This window comes from Liolophura sinensis, chromosome 4, assembly GCF_032854445.1.
Source record: "Liolophura sinensis isolate JHLJ2023 chromosome 4, CUHK_Ljap_v2, whole genome shotgun sequence".
NCBI lineage: Eukaryota > Metazoa > Mollusca > Polyplacophora > Chitonida > Chitonidae > Liolophura > Liolophura sinensis.
This window is the reverse complement of record NC_088298.1, coordinates 18831577-18859089: the sequence shown is the minus strand read 5'-3', so window position 1 is coordinate 18859089 and position 27513 is coordinate 18831577. Positions and strand designations below refer to the sequence as shown.

General features: G+C 38.1%; 1 protein-coding gene across 7 annotated transcripts in view; it reads right to left on the bottom strand.

Moving 5' to 3' along the window:
• LOC135464720 (innexin unc-9-like) overlaps window positions 1-27513 on the bottom strand; it is a 96664-nt gene that overhangs the window by 16302 nt on the left and 52849 nt on the right. Inside the window, exon 1 of one of the 7 annotated variants that reach the window (XM_064742234.1) lies at window positions 24566-24712. The exons of 4 other annotated variants lie outside the window; for them this stretch is intronic. Coding sequence is in view for 1 of the 3 variants with exons in the window: in XM_064742232.1 (XP_064598302.1) it covers window positions 690-847 (158 nt within the window). In the remaining 2 variants the exon portion in view is untranslated. Of the gene's footprint in view, window positions 1-689; window positions 1889-11785; window positions 11930-24565; window positions 24713-27513 lie in introns of those variants that run through there. 2 more of the 7 variants (XM_064742235.1, XM_064742232.1) reach the window with 2 other exon arrangements.

Genomic DNA, 27513 nt, shown 5'->3' with positions numbered 1-27513 from the left:
CTGTTGTCATCGAGTTAGAACATGAACACATAAATAGGCAGAGAAATGCAACATACTTGTAATTCAGAAAAAAACCCCACTATTTTCAAATTCCAATAGACTGAAAGATGAGATCCATGGATAACTTCACTACTAACTTTTAATTGTTCGTCACGTTTGAGTATGGTTCATGATATCCCCGTCTTTGCAAGATGGATGTAAAATTTTAACTTCATCGTTAAGGTAAATGATATTGGTCGAGTTCCCTTATTTTCCAGTATTTCCCACCCAGCTCATGGAGTTTGTGTGGCGATTGTTTGATATCATAATTCGGACAGTAGCTCTGCGTAACACTGGACCTTAACAAAAAGACTACTATTAATATATGCTGAATCGTCTTAATTTACAACATTTATTTCACTGGATACTATGTGTGGAAAAAGTCAAAGTTGGACAACGTTTGTCTGGATAGATTGGAGCAAAAGATTGGACAGTAACAACGACAAAAACAACAAAAGAATCAACGGAAAACACACACGAAAGGAATGGATGATAAAACAACAAACCGATAACCGATTACAATTACACAAAATCGGTTAGGGTGGGGGTGGGGTGAGATTGTCCCAAAACATGTCACATGTCAGTATCAGAACACTGCTCATGCGTGCGTATTGCTTTCGATAGATTGGCTGGTGTATATATTTACTTACGGAGCACCAGCATCCGCTTCTCCGAAATATGACGATATATTCAAAGTGGTGCCAGCGTGAATTGACTGGCGCCTCGCGATTTCCTCCCGGCAACTTTCCGATCTATCTAAGCCCGGATGTCCACTTAACTCGCCGAAAAACTTGACCATGGATGGCATGGCGGGAAATATAAATGTGACCCCCTCTCACTGTGGTTTAGATAGTCTCCACTGTGACAAGAGTAACAACCCAAAAATACGAGAGGAACGGCATGAAAGACGTCACAGATGTTAGAATGATGGATTCTTGGGCAACAATGATAGGCGATCAGCTGGTGACCTGGTGAATTGTGTACGGTGACTTCGTCAACTTCCGGGCAAACTAAGCAAGGCGCGTCGTGAATGTTTCCACAATGACAACGAACACAGTTGTCGTTAACAATTCCGTGAAATTTGCCAATCGGTGGGGGAGTTTCCTTAAATGAACGAAGTTTCCTGAATGTCACTTTTGGAAGGCGACGATGTAATGAGTATTTCTTTCCTGCTGATGCTGAATAACAACAGACTGATTGGGACTCCAGGAAGCGTTCTCCAGCAAGACCGGAAGTGATCCCTAATGCTGACTCGACCAAAGGTAAGGAGGAAGAAATGGCATTGGAATTAAGAGAAGAGGGTGAAGGAATTCTCAGGCACAGAGTTAACATCAGTTCCCAACTAGCTCAGACAAAGTTTGTTTTTTACACCCTTGGGGATTCCCTGCACTGTCTCTACCATATGTCCTTCTTGTTTTTCACCTTGGCCGTCCAGTGTGGAACTCACGGCTCTCCGCTCGCGTGTTTCTCTGGCAATATGTTTACATTAGCTGAAGTATGACATACACTGTTAGCCTTCTTTACCGCCCTGGCCAGCCATTGCGGGCGAAAATATAACCTCAGTGCTCGGTCACTAATAACCCATCGGGGATGTTTTAGTTTGCCGTCGGACAGGGATCTCCGTAATACACACTCTAGCCTTCTTGTATGTCCGTGAGTTTACAAGAGGCGTGTTGAGCCGTTGGCTGATAACATCTTCTCTGCTTCAAGATTTCACGAGCCGGCGCGAGTCATCAAAACTTTTGGCAGAAATTCCATGGCACCGTTTCCTCTCGGTACCTCCTTAAGGTGGATACAACAGACATGAGGTTCCTCTTGAACTAAAGACACTCGACAAGCCACAGGTAGAAAGTTTTTCAGGGGGCACAGAGGTATAGAGCTGAATATCGTTCCCCTTGTTACTATTCTCTCACTTTTCTCTCTACCGCAGGAGAACGTTTCTCAAGAGTGTTATCCTTTGGCTCCGACCCAGTTTGCCAAATTTATTTAGCAGCTAGGCTCTCAGCGAAGGAAAGCTCAATGGTAAAGGTGCCCCGGTGTAAGATTAATAGAACGAACCATAAGACAGTTCCAGTCGTTTTATTTACAAGAGCTGACTCCCCTCGTAACTGTAAACGGGAGATAATTCAATGTCAGAGCAACACTGTTTGGAATAGAATGATGGAAGAAAAAACTTTCAACAAGTCAGCAGTCCCCTTGCGGAGGCAAAGTTTTCAAACCTTGCTGGACATCACTGAAATGATGTCCCTGAGTGAATGTCTTCAACAAAAAGAATTTAACTGTCTCTCGGATATAACACAATCTAATAAATCATTTCCCCAAAGCTGAACAAACCTGGAATAATGAGAGGAATGGTCCTATCGGTTGCTAAGCGCGCACGTGCTTGAGCTATGGAGCTCGTGCGGTGAGGTAGATCGTCACTTGAAAAAAACTTATCACGTAAGATGAGTACATTGGCAACGTTGTCTCCCATGAGTTACTAGACCCAAGCTTCTTCCGCTACGTCAAGGCAGGCAGACATGCGAAGACGGTACACAAGTACATATCTATAGCCTAGACTAGTTTACAGTTGCACATATAAATATACAGACAGGAAGCATCTTTACGACGACTCCAGCATGTAGACTCGTACGAAAGGCAGATGGGGGTACGTAACAGCAGCTGGTACCTAAGCACAGCACGCGCCCTCTTAGATACAGCCTGATTGCGTTTAAACTATCCCCTGATCTATTTTAAGTTTCGGGGATGAAGTTATACATAGGTGCCATCGTGTATACGCTGGTGACTGAAGATTAGGTCTGCAATACAGATTCCAGACCCACACTGCACAAAGAACAGTCTACACCTAGTAGGCTATGCAATGCACTTTACATGCGCTATACATTCGCTTGCATTGGGTGTCGGTGGTCCAACGTTTAACAGTTAACACACACGGGCATTGCGTAACTTGCTCCGGAGCGTAAGTAAGCCACTTGATAATTACAGGCGTCGGGTGTTATGTCAGGAGAAACAGGTAGACTGACACGAGAGCTGAGAGAGGGCTCAAAACAGACCTGTACTTCTTAAATGTTGGTAAAGGGAGGAATAAATCAATTAGGTTTGACGTTACATTGGCAGTGTATTTTCAGCTATATCCTAGTAATGTACTGTTGGTAAAAGAACATTTGCCTTAAGCAACAATGTTTTACAAATTGTTATCAATTGGAAGGTATGGTTCAAGTTCAATTAACGGATGGGCTCGCGGTATACCTATTTTCAATATTTGAACGACAAAGTGAAAAATTTCATAAAGGATCAAGAGGAACTAACAGAGACCGATGTGTGACAAAAAGTTGTGGCGTACAAAATCCGAATCAACCAAACCTAAGTCATGGTTACAATTCCACGAGGATCATCACCATCACAAGGAAATAACAAACAATGCAATGAAAACTCTTTACTGCTTCTCTTTACGTGAATCTGTTTTAATGTCTTACTTTAAATACTTTCCCTTTTTAATGGTTTCCGTTGGAAGTTGCTTTAGAAATTGATCATGAGTTAAATGACCTGAATTAATGTCCATTATGGTTGAAAATTGGTATACAAAAGTCTTCGACGTCTAGAATTTACCGTTCCAATTGTATATAGAAGCAACCCATTTAACTCCTGTTTGGTCACCATAGAATCTAGTCATCTGCATAACTTAATACCATAAGCAGAGTTGATGCGGTGGTTGTCTATAGCACTAGTAGCATTAGCCACAGGCAGATATTGTGATGTTTGTGTAACGACGTGGTCGGTGAAATTTGGCAACAGTAAAAAGCTGGAATGCGAAACCCAAGCGAATAACATCTTTCTGAGGTTGTGAGAACAGAAAAAAGGTTTTACAAGCGAACGACTAGAGATACCCGTTGCAGGGCGTTTGTTTAGCAATAACAGCGTAAGGCGTTTGATTGATGTACAGCGCAAAAAACAGGTGGGATGTTACATCACTAATTAAATCTATAATAGGGTATCATATCCGCACAGTCAAACTCGTTTTCGGGGACGGAAATAGTCTCTAGAAGTGAACTTTTGCCGACACACCACATAGTTTATTTATTCCATCACTAGCTATCCACCAGCCATAATGGTGCTGGTGTCAGTCAATCCTACATAAAGGATGTATTATACACCACTTCCATTCAGGAGAAGGCGACCTAACAATTTACATGATCATCTTTTATCTCCGAGGGATGGCGTCAGTAGTTGAAGTCCAATATAGTCCGATCATAGTTTTGGTATATTCAAACGTTTCCCAAGAATAACCTACGCGTTTAAATACTCATTGAGGACATGTAACAGCAAGATGCTTGTGAATTTGAAGACTTTGAATAACCGCACATCTTACCACCCGCATGAACTTTTAAGGGATATAAGTAGCCACCTTCACAAACCTGTGTAAGTCCTATCAAAGAGGCCCGCCATTACATCTCAAGTCTGAATTCTTATACCGCCTAAACAAGAATATACCGTGTGCGTAATAACCTGCAAGAACACTTTGTGGCCGCCATGCTATATCACGGTGAGATGAAAGAAACACCAATTTCTGATCTGCTGAACCTCGTTGTATGTATTTGTATTTCCGGAGGTTTACGTAATATACTTTTTTTTTTCAATTTCAATTTTTCAGTCATATGACTACGACAAGCCCCGCTCGCCACTGAAGTGTCATGTCGAAGATACCAGACACGACACCCCACTCAAGTACATTATACGGACATCGAGCCAACCAGCCATGTTTCCTTTCTCCAACCTCTCAGAGCTGAGCGCCAAGTGAAGCAGTAACCATTACCATTTTAAAAGTCTTTGCTATGACCCGAATCGGGTTTGATAACGGTCTCCCGACTTTGGAATGTCGTTGTTAGATATTCAATACATTACCAACATCCAATATACTTCTGATCATACCATGATATGAAATCAAATAGCTTTGAAGTCGTTTCAAGAATCAAACCATCCTATTCAGACGGACACACGGACATAGATCTTGATTCATGCCACAGGCATTGCTGCAAGAGTATTGTCATTCAAAATGACAATGGTCTATAGTCAGTAATACAAGCAAATTTCAGAAGAAACATAAAAATTCAGCTCTAACATACGCCAAAGAAAATATGTCAAGTGACTGCGATTTCGCTGTCGTGTGACCATAAATACCAAACCTTCATGGTAACCTACCCGAAATCCATCCCTTCCTCAGTGAAAAACACCTGAAACTTCAGTGAATATTAAAGATCGTCAGCATGGGCGAAGTAAGCAAGATTTGAAGATTATGTATTCAGTACAATCCAGTGAAAACGAGATAATAATACTGGTAAAATCCTGTACGACGGTCAACCATCAATCAACGGTAAAATGTCCGGTAAATGGAACAAGCAAGCCAGGGAAAAGGGTTCTTGTCCGTTGTCCATAGTACATGTAATACTTTAAGTCAAGTCCTGTTACTATTTGCTTCTCCATTTGAAGACATTCCAGTCACCTATATCTTCCAAATGACCAATATTAAAGCAGAAAACAATTGAACTTCTGTGCACTGAATGAGGAGCTAGACTGCTAGTTACCATTAAACAATCCATGCACATTCAAAATGTCTTCCCCGTGAGCGTGCTATATGATCAAACTGTCAGTCGCTCGTCAGAAGTTTTAATTGATTATTCGTATGGAATACATGGTCTGTTGTCAAAATTTCATTGAACAACGGCACATTAGCATTTGAACACCCCATTCCAATAGGCAAGGTAAACAGTTGTTCTTCATCGACCATTTCAATGTCTGAATGATGAAAAGCTCGCATATGTACGCATATATTTAGTCACGTCTGGACGATTTTAACCAATCAAGTGACAGAAAAATGCAGTATCTGCCGTTGTCGGTTATATAAGAGTTGCATACAAACTCAGAGAAGAATCATAAGTACATGTACACTACTGTGACTGGACTGTTTGTGTATCTAAGCCACGATACTGACATTCGAATGCCAGCCGTCAACCATTAAAGACGTTCCACGTCATGGCCAATTTCCAGAACGACATATAACCCGAACCAACAAAGAACTAAGACAGTATATATAAAGTACGAAATTCGGCTGAAATCACGCAAAAAAAACAAGCAGTAAGCAGTCTTCAACACTGCTGGAAAACGCAAGGAATGCTCTAAGGGAATAAGTGAAATCAGTGGTTAACACACGAGCTGCAGGAGGCAAGGGCTTGGTAACAGTGTGAGGCCCAATAAAAGTTAAACAGGTTGGCGTTTTGGTCCTGTTACAACGGCCCAGATGTTCGATACAGATATGACTTTGTAAATATAACGTCTCCACATTAGTAATTCACCAGTACATAGCCTTTCCCTACCTACTTTGCATATCGCATATCGCATATAGCCAGAGCAAAGCTTAAGTCAACAACTACAACTAGAACACAAACCGCCAATGAAAACCTATACAAAAGCCGAAGGTCGTTCAAATACACAGCGCCCATGAAACTGTTATCTGTACTAATAAATAAATATCCAATAGTATACACAGCTCAAAATCTGAATCTGTGTCCAATGTTTATGTGACCAAATGTACAAGGTCCAATCCCATAAGAATGACCACATCTTTCACTCATGTGTTTCATGTACTTAAATTAAAGTTTCATCATAACATTCAATCACAAATACATCAGTTATTAAACATTTCACAGGGCTTTATTGATATACAAAAACCAGTCCAAGCAATACTGTAAGTATAGAGCACTTCCAAACGGAAAAATGAACATTATGAGCTCAGTTTTGTAAAAAAAATCACAAAATATCAATTTATCTGAAATGCACAGTAATACATTTGGAATGTGGTGAAAATAATGATACCGCCTCAAAACAGTACAGGGTATGCATATCTTATTTTTAAAAAAAAAACACACGTAGAGGTTTATGTACAGATTAAGTGCTGGTTTTTGTACTGTATGCCCATGTGGCTAACAATCAATTCAATGTCCTCTCCATGAGGCTGTTCAAATGTCCATGTACGGTGTAGCCACTTCAGGGGATTTTCCTCAACTCAACTAACATTGTAGTATACCCCATCCCTAGACAGCTAACCATTTACCTGTCTCTGAAGACACCCACCCATCACGTCCCCTGCCAAGCCTCTAGACAGCTGTATTTTCGCACTAGGCTGACTGCTAGTTCATAAGAGAAAGTCAATGTCTGTCACACTCTGTCACATGTCTATCGATCAGTTATTGATTATTTACATGGCTTCACACAAACGCCATAGTAAAGATAGTAAATCTTTTGTGTGTTCATGCACAGAAAAGGCGGCTAATTTAAAAGTCTTTTCTGCTATATGAATGGTTTTGTAGTTATATAAAGGGATTCTAGTATGCTGAACTTGTGAGTTACGATGATTTTAATTACAGTATTTAATTCAGGTTTTAAAGCTCATGTAATAGATAATTAAAAGAAGACTTGTCAGCTTTTTTGTTTTTCAAATCAAATAATCAGCCTTGGATAAAACTGTATCTCCAGGACAAGGGTTTAGAATATGTCTTTTTAAGAGAGTGATTATCTAATTGAAACCACTTAATGTAAAATCATGCAAAGCATTGATTATATACTTCAATTATTTATTTGATTTATGTCTTACGCCACACTAAATACTCAAGAATATTTCACTTACACTATGGCGGCCAGCTTTTTTGTGTGAGGAAACCGGGAGGCCCCTACCATCCGCAGATTGTTGGAAGCCTCTCCCACATATGAGAAATATACTTAAATGCACATCTGACAGAAACATATACATAGGTTTCAGAAAAACTTAACCTCAGAATGATTTTGATATAATGAAGTGGAATGGAGGTAATGAAGTGGACATTATAGTACTAAACCACCTTACATGTACATGTAAATAGGAAACCAAGCTTATTACTCTGCATCATGGAATGTACATTGAAAATACTACAATAACAAAGTGCTACTGATCAAGTCAATCAAAGCATAGATTTACCAACAGTAACTAAAACTTAAATAGTTTTACATTAACAATATTTACCCCTGTCCTAGAATTATGCTATGCATCTAGCTGTAGCAATGGACTGGCACCCTCTGTAGAAGTTTGCATATGAAGTCGGGATAAATCATCTGTGCTAGTAAAAACACTGCCCCTGATACAGTTGGTCATGATCATGTACAGTGTATGAACTGTTAAATATGCTACACACAGTGTATACAGGCATTTGTCATCAGAGCCAGGTCAATCAGCCAGGTGTTACACCATTGATTTCATTTCACACTACACGTGCATAAATGTTCTACAATGGGATGATGTTACAAGGGGGCTAACTCTTCACACCTAATCCATATCACTTGTTGCTGTGTGATACAGTTATGTTCCCCTTAGAAAAACACACTAAATTACAACAGTGTAAACTTAACATCATATTACAACAAAATGCATGTATTTTGCTGGAAGAATTGTTTCTTAACACTACCGTGGCTAAAATATGACCAAATTGACTGACCCCAGTATTATGACATGCAGTGTATTCCAGGCTCGCTGGGATGATATTTTCATTTCATCTCATTGGTGTTTTATGCTGTACTCTGGAAAATTTCACTTGAACGACAGCAGCCACCATTACAGTGGGATGAAACCGGGCAGAGCCCAGGAAAAACACACGGCCATCCGCACGTTGCTACCAGACCTTCCAAAGAAGATATTTTCAAGAAATGTCTCCCTCTGTTCAGTTTTAACCTTATGTTACATAAAACGACACCATATCAGTACCTTTGTCAGACTTACCAACAGCTTTGGTGCCTTCTTGTTCAAGCAAAGCTTGTTAAATTCTCAGACATGTGACATAACTTAATGCAAGTCACATGGACTTGTAGCTGACTTGTAGGAATTAAGTATATATATATATATATATATATATATATATATATATATATATATATATATATTTGTAAAAAGCACAAGCAGTATGCACTATTTTATGACTAAATCTGTACCTAATCTTTTTACCTGTACATATTCCTTCTGGGAATAGGAGCTTTTTTGTCTACCCCAAAAACCTTAAATTGATTCAAAAAACAAAACAAAAAACTTTAACATACATGCATAGAAACCAAGTATATTTTAGCATTTGAAAATATTTTAATTTTGTCTAAATTTAAAAACTAAACAAAACTCCTTGTCCATGAAATGGGCAGTTCACCAAACTACAAAAATAAATGAATATAACAGCCAAACTGAAAATAGACATATAAACAAATCCTGCCTTTATACTATCAGGCTTTGTGATAAGTACTATTTTGGAATATTACGATAAGCTAGTCAGGAACGGCATGATAAAATTGTCTAAATTTAGGTCTTGGTTACCAGACAGTTCAGAGATAAGCATGTGTTTACAGTCCTGAACTCTGTGGGCATACAGAAAGCTTGTGGGAGTGTGTGAAGTATTTCACCACTAATATTGATAAGTTGGCTTGTTAATTAACAAAGTTCTACTTTACACTGTTAGAATTAATATTGCAAATCCACAAGCTATAACTATGTAGGGACAGGAAGATACTACAAGAAGATCACTCATAAACTGAGGTCATATATACCTATATACTGGTTTTTAAATACTATACAGTACTAAACAAATACATTTAAGATATAAATTAAAGAGCTATTAAACTCAGTTAAACATAATGAATGAACTTGATGGTGTGTTACATTAATGAACTTGTTGGTGTGTTACCTTTAGGAACAAATTTAAACACTAAATAAAATTTGTCATGTTTCAGTTTTGAGTGGCACAGAATATGCTACGTATAACACACCTGGTATTAAAGATCATGCACTCAAAGAATGCTTCATGCACACTTAATGAAGATGAAGAGACTTATCAACACATTCCATTTTTTTTAATGTTGTAATCTTGCAAATTAAAATTAAAAACTCTTAAATGAATCTAATGATATAAAATATTTCAAAAAATTTTTAACTAAATTTGAAAAAGTCATTTCAACTTCCCAAAGGACATGACACACCAGATAAGAACTTAGTCAATTAAATAATTAGTTGTTAAGAGTTTGAAGGATTTTAACAATGAGGTCACCTGACTACATTCACAGAGTGATGTTATGTAAGTGTTCCATAGGTCATCTTTGATCTCAGTATTTGGTAAAAGCCTCTGGGACATGTACCTAAGATGGAGACCAGAGATTTCTGTACCTAGTAGTGTCACATGTTCTGTGTCGTTAGGGACTAGGTTTAATACTAAGCAGGCTTATGCTGTTATGCAGTTCAGAAAAGAAAGGGTACAAGGTGAGGAATAAAAGTGTTTGTATGAAAGAAGGGCATCGAAAGGACATGCCGATTCACATTATACATATAATACCAAAAGTCCCATTAAGCAGGATTATTCATTGGCAGCTATCATAGTTAAGTATACTGAAGTACAGTCTCTAATAAATAGTTACACTGCATCGTTTTAATGGTATAAATACTGAAAAAAGAACAATTTTTTTTTCTTAATAGTTTTACAAAGTTACCATCATGTAAGCAAAACTATATTATTTGGTATCGCTCAGCCATATTGTATTTAAATTGCCTATGCTTATGTCAACTGAGTTAACAACCTTCCTTCTTTCCCCTACTTTCTCCATGCCAGACGGTGAGATCGTGTTAACCTACCTGTGGTTGAGTAGTCCTACTGCTACAGTCCTCTGAGAATTAGCTTTCCCCTTACTATATATCAAGTTCCAAAGACTCACCTGTATGTTTTAGTCTCTCAGAAATTTTTGCAAGATTTACGGTAAGATTACACTTCTACTGTGACATCAAGGGGCGGACCATCGGCCTGTCACTAATTGCTGACCAGGCAGTCAGGTGTGTCAAGGAATGATCTGCAGTCACTCAGCCATGACTGAGCATACACAGAGGGCTAATCATATGGTCCTTACCCATGGAGTGGTCAAAATTTGTACTAAAATAGTCACAGTGCTGTAGTGTACTTTTACTGCTGGCACATGGTGCTTCATGCTACTGACCTAGGCTTACACATTATGTGCACTGGTGACAACACTAAACAGCTGATCAGCAACATTTCGTGCATATTATTTATTGTGTAAGGGAATATAACATAGAATGTTTCAGCAAATCATACTAATGTATATAAAATTGGTGATATCTAAACATTTCTTAATTAAATCTGAGCAGGGTGGTAGATTTAACACTGTTCTGTTAATAAAGATTACTTCATACGTACTCACACACAGGAATGGCTTTCAGGAATTCAAATTATTAATGTTGGTTCATAAAGTATATATCACAACTGTGAGCGCCGACAGCTTGGCAAAGCTGTACACGTCAACTAAAATAAGACAAGCTCTTATTTGACGTCCAGGTTGTAAATCTATATGCTATATTCTTTCACAACGGTGGAACGAAAGACATCATGAAGTCATACTTGCATACTACAGTTTGGATGACCCATTTAAACAAGCTCGGTGTGAGATAAAATGAGCATTTGGCGAACACCTGTTTCGTTCAATATCAATGTGCAACAAGTGACAACAAGATATAGCGAATCATTCATCGCCGATCGTCTGCTTCTCACAGTTTGTCACCAAAACTAACGATCGCCCCAAGTAAACACACCAAAAACATGCAAGCACTTACACATTTTTTTCTGCACGCAATTGCAAGTAAATATTACCAACTTTCGCCGAAAAATCTTTTGGGATTACCTACCCGACAACTTAATGCTCCCGTCTGTCAGAGTGGCCGGTCCTCCATTGCGTGACCTATGTCGGCCAGTGCGCCGGTCAGCAGATCGCCACAATGCCGCCCGCTGATTGGCTTAAATTAGCCCAAATTTCACATAGAAAAACACTGGCATACTTGTTCGTACTTGGATAAACAAAGTTAAAACAGAGTGCCTAATCTACTTTTCAAAACTTTTGTCATCTAAACATGTCAACACAGCAATGTTTGGTTTAAGTATCTGTCGTCAGGTTTCATACAGAGAAGACTTCAGAAAAGTGCGCCTAGGCATATATGCAGTAGGCCTATAGGTCCCACTGGTATAAGTTTATGTCTAGTTTAATATTATGGGGCTTAATGAATTGAATGAAGGAAAGAAATAACGTTTCGTGAAAAAATAGCATCAATCATAATTACAAAAAAAAGAAAAGAAAAGAACAAAAATGGAAAGTGAAACTTACGTGATAAGTAGCTATATGTATAACAGACAATCGACCGCCTACATATGCCCCTACACCTTCGATAATCCTCTATAGGCCCTTACTGGCATCAAACCGCCGATCTTCTGGTGTGGTAAGTCACATATATGCTATAGTTATCAGTCACTCAACTGAATGATAGTTGATAGTTTATTTATTCATTCTTATGATTTAGTCTGGGGATGTTGACTTAAATGCGTTCGTGTGTATAAATATATGTCCCAAATGTCAACATCAACACGTAGGCTACGTTGGTCTCTATCTTTGTGTTCGGTGTTGTTTTACTGTGGTCCATAGGGTTGAGATATATTTCAATCAGTTACCATGATGTAACAATACACTATATCAGATCGTCACTTCAAAGATAGTTATACATCATGTCATCATATTTTGTCACGTGTCCTGCATTGTTATGTTTTCATTTACGCTATAGGTCTTGGGTCGGAAAATAACAACGTTTAACACAGAGGTCGAGTCAAGATTATTATTATTATTATTTTTTTTTTCAGTTTTCAAAATCTCTTCTAATGACAAAGGGATAGGCCTACAAGAATCCGTATTATATTCAAACAAACCGCTTATCTTATATATTTAATAAATATACCCGAGTAATTCCCGGCGCATGCTTCTCAGTAAGAGTATAGGTCTGTATATAAAACGGTCAATCAACAGTACACGTTGCATGCACATGCCGGAGTCGAACTTCGTCAAAAAAACAAAATCGATGACCGCAAGATCGAGGGATTCGAACTCGACTCGTACATTCCAGTGCATAACGCCTCTTCCGAAGGCATTGCACTGTACATGCTACAAAAGTTATGTCAAAGATCGGAACAGCCTTTAGAAGCACGGGTGTACATTTATACAAAGGAGCATGTCGTCAAGGCCTTCTGAGGCACGGCAAAACTAAAGGGTTGTAAACACAATGTTTGTTTTGCTTCCCCCCAAATCCAGACCCTGTACCGTTTAGACTTCTGTCGGTTTGATCGACGCAGACTGCGTAAATAAAGCAGAAGTAAATAGGCTTAAATGCTGCATGTCTGTATAGGCCAGGGCTAAACATTCTGATGCAACGTCAGCCAGCCTGTAGTGTATGTCTCCATATATCACTGATTCATGCTCGTTGTGTTGAAAAGTTTGTCCAAATGTACATAAGTCTACTGTACATATGTCGTGCTTTCAGTGAACATGGCTCACACCATCATGACTATAATCAATTTGTTAATTTGAAATAACTGATTTTTGCACTCCAAATAGGAACAATTTCTATATATATATATATATATATATATATATATATATATATATATATATATAGGTACAGTAAACGTAAACCACACCGAAGGGAGAGAACTCTAGAGAGCCAAACAGTTATTTTATATATACTGTATCAGTTTCAGTTTGTATGTAATTAAACCGCCCACTGTAGTATGTATTTTAACACAGTATATACCTTTACACGCGGTTTCTCTCGAAGACCTAGAACGAAAATTACAGTATTAGATGTGTAATGCGAAAAAAATTTATTTTTATTTATTTATTTTTTTTGGCTTTATGTTGAGCGTCAACATTTAATACTTTTGTGTGCTAATCCTTATAGAGGTACTTGTATATATATAAAAGCCACATGACATCCTTCTGTATTTCACGATTTGAGCACATGTACCTAAGGACGTCATGAGCCAGTTATGGTGTTACCCTTCAATCCACCTGGATAGGCCTGTAAAGGCTTTACATCAATACACGTATGTAACTACGATACACGAGACATTCCCATACGTTGGTAATTTTTTACATTTAACTGACACAAACTAACATACCACGGCAAACCAGTCTGACTACACCAGAAAAGTGTAACAACAGGCTACCGTACGAGGAGTCTATTACAGTATTACAATCTATTGGTTTGCCTGGTTTCCTCCCACTATAATGCTGGCCGCGTAAGTGAACTATTCTTGAGAACGGCGTAAAACAGCAGTCAGATAAATAAATAAATACATATAATGTTGTTATATACCTGGTCGGGAATTTCTCCAAACTATCTAAGAAAATTACAAAGATTTACATAGAAAAAAATGATAATCCATTGAGCAGATATAGATCTTTTAATGAACAACCTTTTCCTAGCGATGTAACATGGCTTTCGTTGGCATCTTTTCGTTGTACAAAAGCGGCCGAGCTAGTGACAACGAAACCCGGATTCACACATGCGCCTTACTATGGACAAAAGTTATGTGGTGTAAAGCACTTTATAACTCACTTGGCCAGTGACGGCCCTTCCCTCATTTATATGCGTATACCGTGTATACTGTACGCTTCATGTCTACATGGTTTATAACTCTAAGCACTTCCTTAGAGGGACCATGCAGATAAATATATACCCTGAAGATTCACTTACATAGATAACATTCTAATGGTCCTTATTAAATGAAGGATATCATCAACTAATCATTTTGAGATACGCTTGGGCGAGTTAGAACAAGTGACTCATCATGCATACAGTAAATGTGATGGTTTGCCCGTACAGAAAAAAAAAAAACAAAAACAACGTTTAGTTTGGTGTATTAATGTATAGAAGATCATGTATTCACTCTGAAATGCGAATTTCTGTGGTTAGACTGTCGTTTATACATAAACGTATATATGCATGTACATACAGAGATCTGTAACTATACCTACAGTAACTAAATTTAGCCCTATTCAACAGCGCAAACCAGTTTGAAATGAAAGGGGATGTTTTTTTTTATACGTAACACGGTTCAACCAGAGACAAATAAAATCTCAGACTATGAGATCGGGAAATATGTATTATGCATGGTATGCATGTTTATAGAGTACGTCAGAGACGGACAGTCAGTTAGCCAGACAGACGGACAGTCAGCCAACCAACAAGACTGACAGTCAATAAGCCAGACGGACAGACAGCCAGCAAGTCAGCCAGACAAACAGACAACCAGCAAGATCATTGTACAATGCACACCAAGGTTTAATCTCTGTTGCACTTTTGTCCCTGTTACAGATCTGTCCTTTCTCTCTGTACATGTAAGACCCTGTATATATCTATGGGCGATAAGTAGGCCGCCCAGTGTAAATAAGTACCATAGGGCACAGCGCATACATAGCAAATGTCAGCCACTTGAGACTGTATATAAATCTGAAGGCATGTTATAATGATAGGAATATGGTGATGAAGTCCACAAAATATCAACTCTATGTAATATAACATACACCTACTAAGCGCATAGGTTGGCACAAACATGTGAACCTATAGAAAGTCTGTTGTCTGAGGGACAGTAGAATGTATTCTGCTATTGCAGCAGATCATTCTGTTAATTCAATTCAATTTATTTAACATAAAAATTCTAACAGGCTAGCTAAAATTCTGTTGAGTATAACGCAGTATTAAATATATAACTCAAACAATGGATTTTCTGTTAAAATTAACAAATTAATTTTTTTTAGTGAAGGGTTCGAATCCGGCATAGGTGTATTTTTCATAGATTCATATATCTACCATACTGTCATGGGGTATAAGGCATTTAATAGCATTAACCACACATCTTTCTCACAAAATCGTCTGTCAGGATACATCATGTGACGTATTTAGTATACAAATACATACTGCATTCAGTGGATGTATCGACCAATTAGGAAATAGTGGACGACTTTGTTGCCAGTGGCCTACTACACTTGCGTAATGTGACAGGAAGTCATGAAGATCACAAACGATGAAGTCAGAATCACAAAGTGACGCTTACTTGTAATAAGAACAGATTTCTATTATAATATTCTATGCCGAATATAATTACTGGCTAAGTTGCCAAGTCATGCACTTGTATTGAATGAACACTTTTGGGAGAGGGCTTTTCTTAAGCTATTGCCCACCATAATGCTGGCCGCTGTCGTATAAGTGAAATATTCTTGAGTACGGCGTAAAACACCAATCAAGTAAAATAATCTTAAGCTATTGTGTAGGCTTTAACATTTCACAGAATGTAAATATACGAATAAGCTGGCATTTATGTAAATGTAAGGATATGTAAATGTAAGAATGGATGAACAGATTTACATATCAGTAACATGAAAGGCGAACAAATGGCGGTAAGTAGGCTACCATGTTACTGGGTAAACATGAAGAAAGGACGGTATATCTGTATAATATTGATATATACATCATAATCAACCACCCATGCTAGAACGTGCAGTTCCCAGTCAACTACCTTTTCACCTGTTCAAAAGTGAATATCTCTTAAACTTGGTATAAAATCCACACCTTCTATGCAAAATGCACAAATAGTGATAAGCTTGTCTTAAAAAAATCGGATAAAAGGTACAAATAATCATACACAGTACATCCGGGTACACATGTCATGCTGTACGATCATGTGGTTTATGCAGGTGTCACTCGTCAGTGCATTATAGGTGCACATTTCGTCCTAGTCGTCCCCACCTTTGTGACTCAGGTAGTCTGCACGTAACACATCTGCATGCACCGACATGGCGCATGTGTGAATCCGGGTTTCGTTGGAGAGAATGGGGCATGGAGAACGTTGTTGGTGAATTGTGCTAAACGCGACGTGCTTGAGTTCATAGGCCTTATAGTTCACTGCGAGCAATCGAGTATTTTACATTCCTTTGAAGAAGTGACTGCCGAGAAGCGTTGTCAAAAATTTAATGTTGAACTATTTCTTTTAATGCATTCTGTTTTCCCAAAATGGTCTCGTGAGCACACACATCAGTGATACATGTTAAATCCTTTACATATGTTTATGATCTTATGGAAAGAAGTCAGTTATGCACGACGGCAATTCACCATGGCAACTACATATGTAGCAGTAGATATTTGGGCATTTTCGAATCAACAATGGACGTACTGTCTGCTCAAGTGGAGTAAATAAAATTAAAAGCGGATGGATCAACCGAGTTATCCTGAAAAAGTAGTTGTTATACATGCAGGAAAGTTTTTAACCAAGTTTCGTGACGGCATTTATGTCATTTGTTGTCACTTTTGTTGAAACTTGCGTGTAACACTGCTTTATAGCTCAACAATGGGATGATTTTATTGTCCTTTTACTTGCGATCCCATCGGTGTAAGCTTACACTGATGTGGAATACCGCAGTCAATACCACTCTGCAAAAGAGGGTCCTGCGACCTCTATAACTGAATATTTCAAAGGTGCTTGTTTGTACCTATCTATCTATCTATCTATAATATATATATATATATATATATATATATATATATATATATATATATATATATATATATATATATATATATATATATATACATGTATATATTTTTGGAGGGTTTTGTTTTTTTTATGCACAGATCATTGCTATCCTGGCCACGCTGCAGATACCATCAGAATGATTGATCACGTGACACCACAAGTAATTCACTTTGATATATGGAAATCAGTGACACACTGCACGTATACATGGGATTTATTTGATGTCGCTCATGAAAGTCAATGAGCCGTAATATATCATGTTTAGAGAGCGCGTGTTCGTAATCGGAGCGAACAGAATACGTTATCTTGCAGACTAACTTACCGATTTTCATAAAACTAAACGTCACAGGAAAACACAAAATTGCCCATGATCGGTTTCGAACTTACGCTTTGGTCGCTGAATTATGCCACACGCAGACTACAATAGCTTAACACACGACGATCTTATCTAGCCACATCTGACTTTAATTTTATTAACAAAAAACGCATTCATTATTATTCTGACGCTTACAGCTCCGTGTAATTATAAAGTGTTCCGGAATTTAATCGGTTACAGAACGGAGTGAGGCATCTTAGGATGTTTCCGGCCGTTGATTTGACATCGGAAACCACAACGAAGGATGTGTGCACTTGCTGAACTGCATGTTTACATCCTTTAATCGCGGATGATTGCGTGTATGGATTACAAACTGTGGACAGCAGCTCAATTTGTACACGGTGCATTCTGTATTCACTTATCACAAAAGAGGATTACAAAGTTGACTGAATTCTATTTTAAACAGCTAATGGTGAACTTTTGATAAGTGAAGTCATCAGGTGACCAGTAATGATTCAGAAATTACTAAATATAGACATAGATATCATTAAAACACACATTTATCCGCCTTAAAAAAAGATGGTTTGCCAGCAACCTGCATGTGGTCGTGGGTTTCCCTGGGGCTCTGCCCTCTTCCCACCATTATGTTGGCTGCCGTAGTGCATGTTTAAGTGAAAAATCCTTGAGTGCGGTGAAAAACACAAATCATATAAATAAATTACTCAGCCTAAAACAGTGTCATTCTGTTCGTTAGAACTCGAGGGGACGGATTGTACAAAAAGAAAAAAAAGAAGCTGGAAATGAAAATACCAAAGACCTTGATAAGATGCATGAGTTGACCTCAAGTTCACCTCACATCAGTTCTAAGAGATTAAACACATATTTCCCTGGTATCCCAACCTCACAATAGAGGTAGGCCTACATATACATCAGCACACTGTCATCGGCAAATCCTTCAGAGAGAAACCGCTCCGGGCAATACGTCTTTTTTATCCTTCAGTTTTAACTGTATGAGTGCGCCTGCGCATCTCAACCTAAAGCTACATGTATGCAGTCATTGGAATATGAATCTGACGAAAATAGAAGTGTTGTCTGAAACGAAAAATCACTGAAGTGAGACGATGTCGTCACGGTCTATTTCCTGGCTGTTGCATCCTGCCAAGTTTTCTGTCTAATGTAAGGAATGTTCTATTTTATTTTTCTGGCCTATGTGATTCTTCAAGGACAGTCGCACTTGGTAAAAGTGTATGACTATGTTTGTCATGTGGAGGTCAATACAAGACTCCTGTTACTTTCCACACTGGACGGCAATGTGTGTTCCACCAAAGAACTGACCACCAGACAGGTTCATGTGCTCTTCAGACGTTTGGTATTTCCCAAAAGACCCTTCGCACTTAGTTGACGTGTATTGGTCCATTAATGCACAAGACAATCGAAGGGCATGGAGACATTTGCTTATAAAGTTGCTAAGAGTTATTTTCTAAAACGGGCGACATTTACATAACGGATTTGTTGGATTCTCCTAAACAGTCACGAGGGATTGCGGGTCAACTTCGAATTTGGGTTTTCGTATTTTACTATAAATTATTTTAAGAAGAAGGTTGCTGGAAGACCTTCCCACGTGTGGCTGGAGAGCAATGGAGGATGAGTCAACTGTGGAAAAAAAAATCGTTTCACCGCAGAAAATTTCACGGACACAAGAGTGACAAATAACAACGCACATATTCACTGTGGTTAATTGATCAAAAATTGAAAACTGCAATGCATTTTAAAGCTTCATGCACTCAAGAAAATCCGGTTTGATGTTGACACGTCTAAGAAACACTGTGCATCGTTGAACATGCATACATTTCTTAAACCCGGACTCGAAGGTTCAGCAACTGCAATCGTAAAGCTAACACTGGTGAAAAATATAGGTAATTCAAAGTGCACATGATAGGTAAATCCTGGTCTATATGCTAGGTATATCCTGATGTGTACGACTGTGTACGACTGTCGTAGACTTCATCCCTGCGTGTCTCGGTTGTCAGTGTATTAAATAAGCAGTGTGATATTGGTTCATTTCCTTTTATACGGACAAAAGGCGTCAAAAGGCGTATAAACCTGATCCAATTGTTGTAAGAAAAGAATAGAAAGATGCTCCACTATATCAGGAATAATCTTCCGTGAGGTAAATACAGAGCACAAACGCTGACCGAAGAAAACATTAAACAGTTCTGAATTCAGAGTATTTGCCGGCTCATTTCATGCACTGGTCGTGTTAAAACACAGAATTGAATCACATCTGATTAGCAACCTTAAATTTCTTCATTTTGTAGTTGGCTTGCAGTATGAAGAAACATGCCCTTGTTTTTAACTAACGACACTGTGTATTATTGGCAATTATTGATATGCCGACATCGGTTTTATATCTTTATCATATAGAGCACTATAGATGGGGGGAAAAAAACCCCAGGTGCTTCATTTTTGGTCGACTGTATTAAACCAGTCCTACGCCTACTTTTCATTGGTCATAATTTGAGTATACAGCTTTAGGTAAGCAGTGTTTCAGCAACCGTTATAGCAATTTTCCACAATTGCAGGACATTATCTTCGTCCCATCTGTGGCCTGGTATTTAGTTTTCTGACTTTAAATGGGAGCAGCGTTATACAGTATATAGAGCCTGTACATGTGTACTCACTATGCATGCACCCAGTACATACATATAACACTCAGGATCAGACAGTTTTTCTCACTTGTTATGCTGCAAACTGTATCGTCTTTAAAGGCAACGAAAACACTAATGTTAGGTATATGTCAGCTGAAAGACCACCGAACACTGTTCACGAAAATGGTGGGAATAATTTTTTTTTTTCAAATTTTTTTCAACCCAGTAAGAAAACGCACGTGAAACTCTGGATTCTATAGTGGTCTGTTCTGACCAGTGATGTCCGGCCAGGCTTTTGTCGCTGAAAATACATGGACTTCTAGATTTGATCCTTACGGATGTATTTGCCGAAGGGATCTTGAAACGAACTATTTCAATCACAAAATATAAATGTGATTTCATCAATACCTTCTGGGTCACTAAAGACCACCATAAAATCTAATGTTTTAAAATCATTTTACTTGGTAGGAAAAACTGGAAAAAATATATCGAACTACTATCTTGGACAGTGTTTAATGACCTTTCATCTGATATATACTACATAGAGTACAATTTAGCGTTCTCTTTGCCTTTTAATGACAGATTTAACAAAAATTATAAAAAAAATTATAAAATTAATAAAATTGAGTAAGACTGCAAAAGGATCTTCGCTGGAATACACCTACATGTATACCATATCCTGTTCTGAGTTTAAGACAAGCCCACTTCAAAACTTTCTCGTGATGTTTGATGTTTTATCCTTGTGCTATATTAACTCTGTATGTAAGACAGATATAAACAATAAATGGGGTAAGCAAATGAATGAATGAATAAATAATTAACGACAGTATTTCAGACAAAGTTTTGAAAGCATCTGCCACTATGCAGGTAATAGATAAATAGTGATATCAAATCCCACATCATCTCAACAGCAATGGCAGTCCTGAGTTTCAGTCTCGCCGAAAACAGTATCTACAGTACATTGGTCTCTAGCTAAAGTTGTTTCAGCGTAGGAAATTAAATCTATAGTTTTGTAACTCACACTTGTTGCATATCTGTGGTGACTGAAACGATTCAAACATACTCACGTCATCATGGCCTCTACTCGAGAGAATAAATCAACATTCTCACAAGTCATCATTCTCACAAGTCATCATTCTCACAAATCATCATTCTCACAAATCATCATTCTCACAAGTCATCATTCTCACATTCTCACAAGTCATCATTCTCACAAATCATCATTCTCACAAGTCATCATTCTCACAAGTCATCATTCTCATAGCTATCATTATCATATGTCATCATTCTCACAAGTCATCATTCTCAGCTAGGTGTAAAAATATATATAGAGTATACCTTAAAGGTAAAACATCGCAGTGGGCAGTGCTGTAATTAAAATTACACTCGAGCTACATTATCGGCTGATTCAAGGCAAATGAGTATATCAAGATATCAAGGTAGAAGCAAAGAATGTATATTACTGCATTAAAGTGAGTTTTACAAGGGCAAATCTTTTTTTCCACGGAGTTAAATATGTAGGGAAGGTTGAAGCTGTTTTTAGCGTATAAAGGCTGATTATAAGCCACATCTGTTCGTCTGGTCAAAATGCACGGCTATATAGGTTCTTTTCTGGCTGTATAGAGGGTTCGGTTAGATTTAAATCCACGGTAATATAGGTCTTACTTATATTACCTCATATAAGATTGAGTAAAGGAACCCGATAAGTAATCAATACTGTATCTGGAGGCGCTGTGCAGCTTATTAAATCCCCTCGACAAACAAGCCATACTGAAGTTGCCATAGACCTCCGGTCAGGTAGCCCTTTATATCATTATGTCACAATGCCAGCCATCACCGTAAACATTTAACAACTGTCCCGACCCGACAAAAACAGTTGTCCTAACTTTGAATGGAATGACAGTATACCACACAACTTTGGTCATGAAACTCTCTGCGTATCAAAAAATGGTACATTTTACATTTTTTTTACAATAATAAATCCATGATTTGATAAATATAGTAGTCCTTATGAGGTATACTATTTATATACTCGAAGAAAAACATGAATTGCAGTATTTAAGGTACCTGTAGTTTGGCCACCCTATCCCTTGGTGTGACGTGGGCTCGGATATTCGTGTGAAAACTAATCATGTGAGAAACCATGATTGGTTCAGTTCAGACACGGCCTGTGTGGTAATACAGAGGTGTGTAAAGTTTCGTATGTCTGTGGACATTTTGGTTGTGCCACAGAGGTGTCTCCGTACACAATGCGTCGAACTCAAAACACTTCGCAACACTTTATGAAGGCTTTTGTTGTCTGTTGAAATTCTCCACGTCCACTTTGTTTTAGGCATTATGCTGTTTCCTGAAGGGCAAGCTTTTAAAGGAAAGTTTACACAGCCTTAAAAGACAGTGATGGTATTCAACAGAAAGCAATGACATTCAACAGAAAGTGATGCCATTCCACAGAAAGTGATGCCACTCCACAGAAAGTGATGACATTCACAGAAAGTAATGACATTTAACAGAAAGTAATGACATTCAACAGAAAGTAATGACATTCAACAGAAAGTGATGCCATTCCACAGAAAGTAATGACATTCAACAGAAAGTGATGACATTCAACAGAAAGTAAGGCCATTCAACAGAAAGCGTAATTCAACCGATTAAACCTTTTCCAAATTAAAGTCCGATTTGCGTATATGTCAGCTTATAATTGATATAGGGACCAATCTGACTTGGAATGGGTGGGAGACAATCTGACTGTTCAGAACGTGAAAAATTAACCTGGAATGTGAACACTGAAGTAAAGCACCGATGAACAGTCCCTGAAGTGCCCAGTGCACTTAGATTTAGAAAATGTGAAGGATCTGTCCGTGGAGTGGTTACATAATATATGAACACATACGTGATACTTACACCATTTATAACACGACTACAAACACCTGGGTTAGAGCTTAGTTCAACAAAAGTGAATGTAGAGGTCTGTTTTAGCAATTTCGGATGACACACGTAAATATCAGAAACTGCTGAAAAGAGACTTCAACGTTTACTTCAATCGAACTAGGCTACAGTTGTGGATTTTTCAAAAGCTTTAATACCTTATGGTGAAGCATTACAGGTAATGGGGAAAAAAAGGAAGCAGAACTGACATTTAAAACTGCATTTACGATTTATGAGCACTAATTTCGTAAGTAAATATTCGTTTCTCCCATTACAGCTTTTACGAGTAAAGTTAAAAGATTTCACACTCTCGGTGACAAATCGCGATATATCCCTAAACATTATATATTAATGGCGATATCCGATTTTTGAACATGAACATTTAAGTTAAATATGGTTTAGTATTTTCTGAATATGAACAGTTTTGTCTGTTGCCTGCGCAGGCGATTTATTGAGTGTAAAGGATTCATCAAGTTTAAAAAAAATTTGGAATATTCATTAGCAAATCACAATTAGACTATAGCTAATGTTTCAGCCGGTAATTATATGTCTTTTCATTCACAATTATCCGAACACTGTGTTCAGGAATTCTGTCACTTGTGTGAACCGTCCCGGAGTATATCATCGCCCTTTGACTTCATGCTGCAACGGGGCTTGCAAGGGCTAGATTAGAACCGCTCGCCTGCACCTTATCAATCACTCAAGCGTCCAGTGCCGTGGAGATTAATCACATAAAAATGTATATTTCTTGCATAACAAAGGCTTATTCATTCGTACACGCAATACACTGTGTGTCATCAAAGCGACAAACAGACGTAGCTATAAGAAAAAAACAAACAACGCCATTGTCTCGCCAAATCAACAGCCGATGAGTAAACAAACGAGTGGAGTAAATAGAAACTTCTCTTTCGATGGCCCGACAGAAATACAAATTAAATGCTGATGTAATTACATATGATTTCGCTAATTCAATACATACAACTCTGAACACAAATATAGCCCTATATATATATATATATACATACATGAATACAAATGCGTGATCGGCGAAGCTTTATCTAGATAGGCCTGGTGTATTATGTCTTTCAACTGGCGAACAACAAAGGCTTTACGAATCCAGACAGTTTTTGAAATCGGCGAGGTATATCACTTTAAAAGAAACTTACCAGACTTTCTTGTGTCCGGCGTTCCAAAGTAATATACTTCTATTTGAGCCACGATCCACTGCCTCACTACAACCCCGACATAAGTGCGGGACTGTCCCACAGACGTGTAAGCTTCCTTTGAGCCCGTTCGAAATGTCACCCGTTTTCACCGAGCTGTCTACATGTAGGTCGGGTCCTGTACGCAGGTTTACAGCTATATGTATATGTATGTACAGGTCAGCTGTGTAGATCGACCCAGTAGGATGTCTGTAGCATAGATAAGGGCTTTAGATTAACTATGCGAAGCCCGAACACAAAAAAGTAACCTGCTTCAGAGATAAGCCAAGGACCAATTAAATGTCAGTACAACTAAGGCCTAATAAAACCCCCGTCAAAGCAAACCCTATTTAAACCTTTAAGACGAACAGTGTAGAGTACGTTACAAATGTCTATAGCCCTGTACGCGCAACGCTTTAGCTCTGTACAGTTTAGCTCGGGTTGTCAGGAGTAGGGATTTAATCCGATAATCCGCGACCCGTTTAATCCTCGTTTGGACTGGCTTTCTACGCAGACGATTGATTTAATCTTTTTATTAGTTCAGTTTTCAGCCTGACTCAATACAATGCTTGAATTTGCGAACTGGAATTAATACTTGGGTTTAGAAAAATGAAGATGCACATTCTTGAAGAATGTTCAAAATACAAAAGTCACTGAGTTATTCGACTGATCTAATAAAATAGGTTATATTCTCCAAGGCCAGTGATTAAATCAGTTGATAGTAATCGATTATAGAAGATCGGGTAATACTGGCTGATTGAATAGATTAAATGAACGACTGGCTTGTTTTTTTGTGTATCACTAATTCATTCATTGACAATTCCTTTGTCTACTTAATTAATGAATTAACTGCCTGTTTGTTTCATTGCTAAATGAATTTGTTATTAGATATATCAACAAATGAACTTTGATTCTACTTTAGAAACTGGTTATTACCTACACTTGAGAAACTGGTTACATTTACACTTAATAAACTGGTTATACTTACACTTGAGAAACTGGTTATACTTACACTAGGGAAACTGGTTATACTTACACTTGAGAAACTTGTTATACTTACACTTAATAAACTGGTTATACTTACACTTGAGAAACTGGCTATATTTACACTTGAGAAACTTGTTATACTTACACTTGAGAAACTGGATATACTTACACTTGAGAAATTGGTTACACTTACACTTGAGAATCTTGTTATACTTACAGAAAGCATGGTATAAAAAAACAAGTGACCGAATAACTCTTTCATTGGTCACAGGAAATGAGTAATGCATTATCATAGATCATACCAAACTATACGTGCTTACTCTGTAGAGGTATCTCGCTTTGTGCCTTAAGGCTATCTCGATAATACATACCCGAATTTGAATTTAATAGTTACTTTTTACCTTGAGCATTAACATAAAAGCAGAAATCACATCACGACTATACATATCAGTAGTTGTCACGTTACGACTATGCATATCAGTAGTTGTCACGTTACGACTATGCATATCAGCAGTAGTTACGTAATTATGACTCCACATATCAGCAGAAGTTGTCACATTACGAGTACACATATCAGTAGCTGTCACGTTACGAATACACATATCAGGATACACAAGGTTATGTTTTAACAACGTTCAAGAGAAGATGAGGGAAAATATATCAGTAGCAAAACAGGTCACGGCGATTCAAGAACAGAAGATACATTTAAATTTTACGTATTGAGGTGAAAACTGCAGAGTACATGTTTTCGATGATTTTGTAAATCTACGCTGATTGCTGGACACATGCGCACATTTAGGCATACAGCTGTACAAGTATAGCCTGCATAAATATTAGTACTTCTCTCGTGCAAGCCAATCTGACATTCACTGTATTGGTGGAGACTTTGTAAAGGAGTTTCGAACCCACTTCTGTGCACTAAAGTTATGTTGAACAGGTTTAATAATGAGAGTAACCGTCCGTTGTACACAACATGGAATTTTCAAGCAGACAGACTATAAATGCCTAACTTGTAACTAAATATAAGTTAATTTGTGAACAGATTTATCCCGTTAATGAGCATAGTTCAGATATGTGGAAGCCCAGATTCGCTATTTGTTCACAGCTTAAACCTGAGTTCTATAGCTTAATTAACTACTACCGACTATCCAAATGTAGTAGGTCATCAGCCTGAGATCTTTGTTGTCACCAATCCGTATTGGTTAATAAAGACAGCAAAAGCTCTTATGTTTTATGCTGTTCTCTATATTCTATATGGGTATTCTATATTATTCCCTGACATGGTTATATAGGGCTATAGTTGACTCGTCACGATAACTACCACGTGTCCGTGCATAGGTTGTCCGGTCAGAGTCAAGCCGGGCAAAGGTCCACTGCGCATGTAACGGATACAGGCTGATTAAAACTGCATAAGAGTGCGCCATGGCATGTTAAAAAGACTTTGTTTTGGCTTGTATGGAAATTATGACGTACCCGAAAAAAGATAAGTTTAAAACATCAGTTTACGCAAAAAGCCGACCCTTCGAGCCCACACACACAACTTCATCTTGCATATCCCCATGCAGACAAAACCAGTTCGAATCCATCATTTGGTAGTTCTGTCTACAAGGGCTTTGTACCTAACAAAAAGTCTGTGCACATCTTTCCGTCTATCTTGTTAATCCTTCATTGGACCAAGGCACCCGAATCGCCGTCGCGTGAAACTGATATTAGTTTGGTAATTCATTTTTTAAGTTAGTAAATCTACTTCTATATTCAGTTATTGTCATTCTTACTTCATTTATCATCCTCAAACAAATTTCCACATATACGACCGTTGACAAGTAGTTGACGCACTTTCCGTTGTTGGACGTACCCATAATAATCTTCCACGAACGTTTTATACTATGCACACCGGCAAGCGAGCGTTGTCACCGGCTTATTGG